This window comes from Lycium barbarum, chromosome 11 (genome assembly GCF_019175385.1).
Source record: "Lycium barbarum isolate Lr01 chromosome 11, ASM1917538v2, whole genome shotgun sequence".
NCBI lineage: Eukaryota > Viridiplantae > Streptophyta > Magnoliopsida > Solanales > Solanaceae > Lycium > Lycium barbarum.
Genome location: NC_083347.1, coordinates 16,809,739 through 16,815,710, shown reverse-complemented (window position 1 = coordinate 16,815,710; position 5,972 = coordinate 16,809,739). Strand labels below are relative to the sequence as shown.

At 34.1% G+C, this 5,972-nt stretch overlaps 1 protein-coding gene across 1 annotated transcript; it reads right to left on the bottom strand.

The window, feature by feature from the left end:
• Positions 1-2,053: 2,053 nt before the first annotated feature.
• On the bottom strand, positions 2,054-4,630 carry LOC132619190 (uncharacterized). The gene is made up of 3 exons (XM_060334148.1): positions 4,120-4,630; positions 3,399-3,506; positions 2,054-2,601 (listed from the first exon to the last, which is right to left on the bottom strand). The coding sequence occupies exons 1-3, from the start codon at positions 4,206-4,208 to the stop codon at positions 2,340-2,342; spliced, it is 459 nt and encodes a 152-aa protein (XP_060190131.1). The 5' UTR covers positions 4,209-4,630; the 3' UTR covers positions 2,054-2,339.
• Positions 4,631-5,972: the final 1,342 nt, after the last annotated feature.

Here is a 5,972-nt window from a genome sequence, read left to right as displayed (position 1 = left end):
GGCACGAATTAACGAGCGAATTAGAACGATCGTAAAAAAGACTTTAAGCTCTACAGCACAATCTAGAATCAAGAAGAATAGGAAACACCTATAAATGTCCTGGGAGTTTCTCAGTCATGCAGGTGATCAGGCTGCATAAGGAAAACTCCACTAGACACAGCTCCACAGACACAGACGACAATCCTAGGACATATTTAAACCTAGGCTCTGATACCAAGCTTGTCACGCCCAAAACCCACCCTAGACGTGACCGGCATCCGACGTCATGAACAACATCGGAAGAACCTAAATGATGCAATAATAACACTTGAACTCGCCAGGTTCAACATTCGCCTCCAACAGTTTAATAAAATAAATGCAAACAGATCATGAATATAAAAGTTAAATCAGCAAAAGTCTTTATAATTTAAATAATTCAACCAAAGCATGATAGTGTGCCTGAAAGAGTTAAAGAACAACTCTTCTTCTACCCACATTTGAATGTATACTAAGGAGCTTCTAAGAATAAGGAATAAATGTCTAACCCATCGGGACGCAACCCGGAAACTAAAATAAATAAATGGAATTAAATAAATAGAGTGTCCCACGAATGAATGTGTGGGCTCATAGATGTATCTATTTGAGACATTACATTACATGTGAAGGGGCCCATATTCACCTTTTATATTTTCCAGAATTTTAGGGGATTCAGTCCCAACATTAGCTGGTGTAATCAACTTATCATGAGAACAAGCAACACAAATAAATTCTTGAAGAATCTTCTAGTTCTTCAATATATTTTGAATACTCAATTAGCACATCAGATTTAAATCAGGACAACTAAAATGGTATTGTCAACTGATAAAATTATCTATATCCGTAAAACTTAAGTTTACCATGACGAGTGTTATTTATTTTAGTAAGCATCTAGTTTAATATTGCATGAGATTTTGTCATAAACTTCTGGTTTATTGTGACATGTGATCCATCATGCTCGGGCAACGTTTCATATACATATTTATTACCCGTAGTAACTTAAAGATATTCAATTTTCCAATCATTTGTAGTCCCAATATGATAACCAATTTTATTGCTAGTAGACTTCAGGTTTACTACGATTTATAACAATTACGATCTGGGATAAATTGTGTTATCATGTATAACCTCTTCAAGATACTTTAATTTATTTTTCATAATCAGATATTATTTGAACACTGCTGGTGTCATGATACTCGTAAACAAACAATTATCTCTTTTGGAGTCCTTGATTTTTGTATCATCAAATATTGCTTAGATACTGCAAGTATCATGAGAGAAAATTGGTTAGACACTATTGATGTCATGAAAGAAACAATAATTAAATGGACATTATAAATTGTAAATTACGAAAAGTAAACGTTAAGTTCTAACTTCAGTATTTCAAATATCTCCTTCAAGGAGACTAGCCATTAACATCTGAATATTTTGTGTCAAAACAGCAACCACATAGTAATCACATCCTTCAGGAAAGGGATAAACTAATGTTTATTTCCTTCAAGAAAATCAATAACAACTAACCATATATCGCTAATCAGCATATATATGTCGCTAAACATGTGTTGCGACAGATTAGCAACGGAAAAATGAAATCTGTAGCAAACTTAGCGACAGAGTTGCGACGTATGAGATCCGTTTCACATTATAGCAACGGAATATTTTGTCGCTATTTTTATGAATGCCGTGACTAATTTCATATTTCATTTCGTCGTTTTAGTAAATTAGCGACGAAAACCTTTGTCGCTAATCCGTTGCAAAATATTTGAATTATTTATGCCTGACATTTAGTGACAATACAATGTTTGTCGTAGTCCGTAGCCTACTGTTTTCCCTCTAGCAACGACCAAAATCCGTCGCAAATCTGTCACAAATATTTTTGTTCTAAAATTTTTTTTATTTATTTATTTTAAATACACCTGTTGAAACATACCAAATATAAATTAACAAATACCCTTAAAAATAACTGACATTCACATAAAATAACATTTACAAAAAAGATTCAAAATAGATATCGAAATCCTCATCGTTTAAGTCCAAAACACCGACAAGGCCAAGCTATCAACTACCAAAAGAACCCACATTCGTCAAGTATTGTTAGTGCATAATTTTGTTCTTTCCAACAAAAAAATAGATAACATAAAAAACTAATGCATGGGTGAAGGACTACGATCATCATCAGAAACTAAAGGATCAACATCGTCAACGTTAGCAGCAATAGTAGGAGGCACTATGGGTGTCACAACTGATGGATAGGAGTATTTGGATGATGTGATGGTGAATAAATCACTCTGCGTGCCTTCTCAATAAATAAAGGAAGAAAGAGTTCAGTCAGTGTAGGAATCAATCGCATCACTAACTCTCCATATTTTCTGTCGGTGCTTATTTAGACGTTGAAGGTGGTGCTGATGTCGAAGCATTAAATCCAGAATTGACGCTAAGATTCGGCCCATAATAACTTTGTGCTTGAGATCCAAGACCATATATTCTTCTCTTCCTTGTTCCCCCAGCAGCTTCGTAATATGCTTCACATTGATCAATATCAGTCTGAGACTGTGATTTTTCCCGTAATATTTCTTGATATCTTTCCTGTAATAAGTAGTGAAATTAAAACATCAAGAATACTAACCATTCAATTTTACCAAATAAAAAGAGAAATGAATTCCAAAGATAAGGGAGCAGATATTTATCCATTTTTTGTTGGAAGTCTCATGATGACCAACAAAAAAGAGTTTGATACAACTTGGATATAAGTGATCATATATACATCGTCTCATAGTCAAGTAACAGAACATGAAAATAAAGACAATTAGAGTTCCTAAACAACACATAAAAGGACAATTTCAGGCTATTTCCCACTCATTCACTCAATGTCCATTCTCACATGAACAAGCAGTCTACAGTCAAGATTTGCCTAATCCATTACAGGCTACTCTTTAACTTCTTTACCCAATACCATTAAAACACAATAAGGGAATTATTAGTATCTGAAGGAGCATATTCAAATCTAACTTATAAAGTGAAGTGAGGCAGTTGGTATTACATAATACCATCAGATGTGTTTTCTGTTAAAAGTGCAGAGAGAGAGAGAGTTGTGTGGGAGAGAAATTTACATCTGCTAGGTAAACTTCACCACCAGAACTTTGGAAGTGTTGTACAGATATGGTGCTGCTACTGGAAATGCAGAGCAATATGGAAATAACACAAGTCACAGAAGCAGTTCCTTGGTCATTTTTTTATCAACAAATACTAACTATCATTTCATTATTCAAGTTCTTAGTTTTTATAGTTATTTTCTTAGCAATTTGTAGTATCAACTAAAGTAATCATATAAGGCTTAAGTTTTTCATTAGTTTAATTCTGAAATTATAAAATTTTGAACTTACATGGACAACTCAGGCACGCTCATCAACAAAAGATTCTCCATCATGATCATGTGTATGGACGTGCAAATGTACCTCACCTGGTGTTGGATCTCGACCCTTTTCAACAACCTATGCAAAAGTTACTCATTTCAGAAAATTAGCAACAGAAGTTTTTTGTATTTTTGTGTAAAAATGAGATTGAAAATAACATATAAGAAAATACTAGTCCCTGTTGATATCCTTTAATCATTGAAATGGACCTGTTTATTCATAACTTAGCTTAAAATAAGTAATTTGTCAAGGACGAGGAATGTACAAAGAATTAATAGAAGCTAATATAAGACTTCATTTGAGAATAAAGAAGCTAATATAGAAGCTAAAGTAATAGCATTATCCCCAAAATTCAAGTTCCAAAAAAGGGTATTAAAAACAAGTTTCAATCTGTTTTAACACCCTTTTGGCCTAAACTCAACCATCTACTAGGATCAATCTTTGGAACTGAAAACAATGTAATTAACCAAAAGGGACAAAGGGAAAGTACACCAAGAACAACAACAGTATAACCAACAATAGACAAACCTAAATAATTCAAGAAAGACAACATAGTAATCAAGAAAATAGCAATATACCTAAACCAGAATCAAGAACTGGAAAAACCAACTTGAAAAACCAATTTTCAAGTAGTATTTTTCAAGTAGTAAATAAAAAATATTTAAGAGCGTATGAAAAAATATATACTTACAAGTCTCTTGCGATGCTCCCCAATGCAGATAGAGCCACCTGTGTGAGTCCCAGCAGCAACTTTTTTCCCTCCACAGCGATTCTTTGCATTTATTTCTGATTTTTCAACACACTTAGGATCCGCCCAAAGTTGCAACCAACGTTCCCACACATTATCAGAAATATAATCCGGCTTAATCCTTTTTTGTTTAATTTTGCTAATGAAATTCCTATACTTTGTTGCTGCCTTAGTATTCCAATGTTTACAGATGTGCAGGGATAAGCAACTTTAGTGACTGATTCCAATACTGCCCATCAAGATTATTTTTATTTCAGCCATTGTACAGGACCTAGAATTGCTCAAAATGTCATCAGTGTGTATACAAGTTACTGGTGTGTTTTTGGAATTTGGATATGATCATAAGAGTTTATACATGATCTATGTATTGTCCTTTACAGATGTGCAAGGATAAGCAAATTTAGTGACTAGTTTTTTGCTGAAAATAATGCAAGGATCAATAAATTATATTACAAGAAACATTGTTGAATTCCAATATATTATATTACAAGGATCAATATATTATATCCAAGGATCAATAAAAAGACCTGACGCTTGAACCGATAGCGTACCGAGAGTTTGAACTTGGTTTATAGGATCTGGCCCACCGATGGAACTCGTGCCACCTTGTTGAGGACCAACTGTGGTGGGAATGGGAATGGTAGGCATGTTTGCACGACCCGTAGAATCACCCCTAAATGAGGACTTTCCAACACGACCTCCGCTACCTCGACCTTTGCCTCGAGCCATATCTACGAAAAAATGTGGACATGAGAAAATTAAAGCAACCATCAGTAAAAAAGTAACCAGTAAAGTGCAAGAAGGCTGCTAGTAAAGAGGTATTTATACAATCATGTTCAAATCCTAATGGAAAAGAAACACACAGTGGAAATGAAATTTCCGTGAAATTTCCAAATTTATTTTTCAAGTCTGTGACTGACCAGCTTTTACTCTTTATTCAGGAAAACAATCATTTTATTAGGAGAAAATCAAGGGTCGGGTCGGGTCGTCGGGGTAATTCTCAGTCACAAGATCTAACGTATAATGGAACAAAAACACAAATGTCACCGAAAGGGTAAAAACATAAGAAAGATGATGACAAATTCAAAAAATATTCAACTCTTATTATTGATTTTGTCGTCCTATAACTGCAGGAGATGAACATAAAAAGTTTAATTCTGAAAGGAGTTTCAAAGTCAGCTTGTCGAATCAGATTCAGCAATAAGAGACAATATATAAATGCATGCTTTATTTGGAAGAGAACAATGTACATCAATGATTACAACTGGTGGAACCTACATGGATGCCTTCTCAGGAGGTGTTGTTAGTGGAGGTTCAGGAAACTTCTCCTCTAATGCCTGTGTGATGACATCTGAATCCGGAACCCATTTTTCATCAAGCTTAATAAGTGGAACTTTACCTTCAGGACTTATCTTCAAAAACCTAGGTAAGTAAAGCCCAAAAACACACCTTTTGTGTTTCTTCATGTAGGTAGGCAAAGGCTTATCTAAGAATGGTAAAGCCCAAAAACTTGCTTTACAACATTGGCTTGAAGCTGTAAGTAAATTGTTTATGCTATCTTGATTGTCTTTTTGGTCAATTTTATGTCATTTATACTAACTTGGAGGTGGTTATATGTCTAATAGATCGATCCACGACATCGTTATGGACACAACTTGCATTTCCATTATGTTCAATGATTGCATTCTCAAAGCAAAGAGCCCTTCTTCTACTAGTAATTGTCTGAATAAATTTATACAATCTTTTTAATAATCATATAACATAAAATTCTTTTTCATTTTCTAATCATTTTACTC

Coding starts and splice junctions, on each gene's coding strand:
- LOC132619190 (XM_060334148.1), bottom strand. CDS start 4,208: ATGCAAAGAATCGCTGTGGAGGGAAAAAAGTTGCTGCTGGGACTCACA. Junction 3,507..4,119: donor GGGAGCATCGCAAGAGACTT/GTAAGTATATAT, acceptor ACTTTTGCATAG/GTTGTTGAAAAGGGTCGAGA. Junction 2,602..3,398: donor AGCGTGCCTGAGTTGTCCAT/GTAAGTTCAAAA, acceptor TACTTATTACAG/GAAAGATATCAAGAAATATT.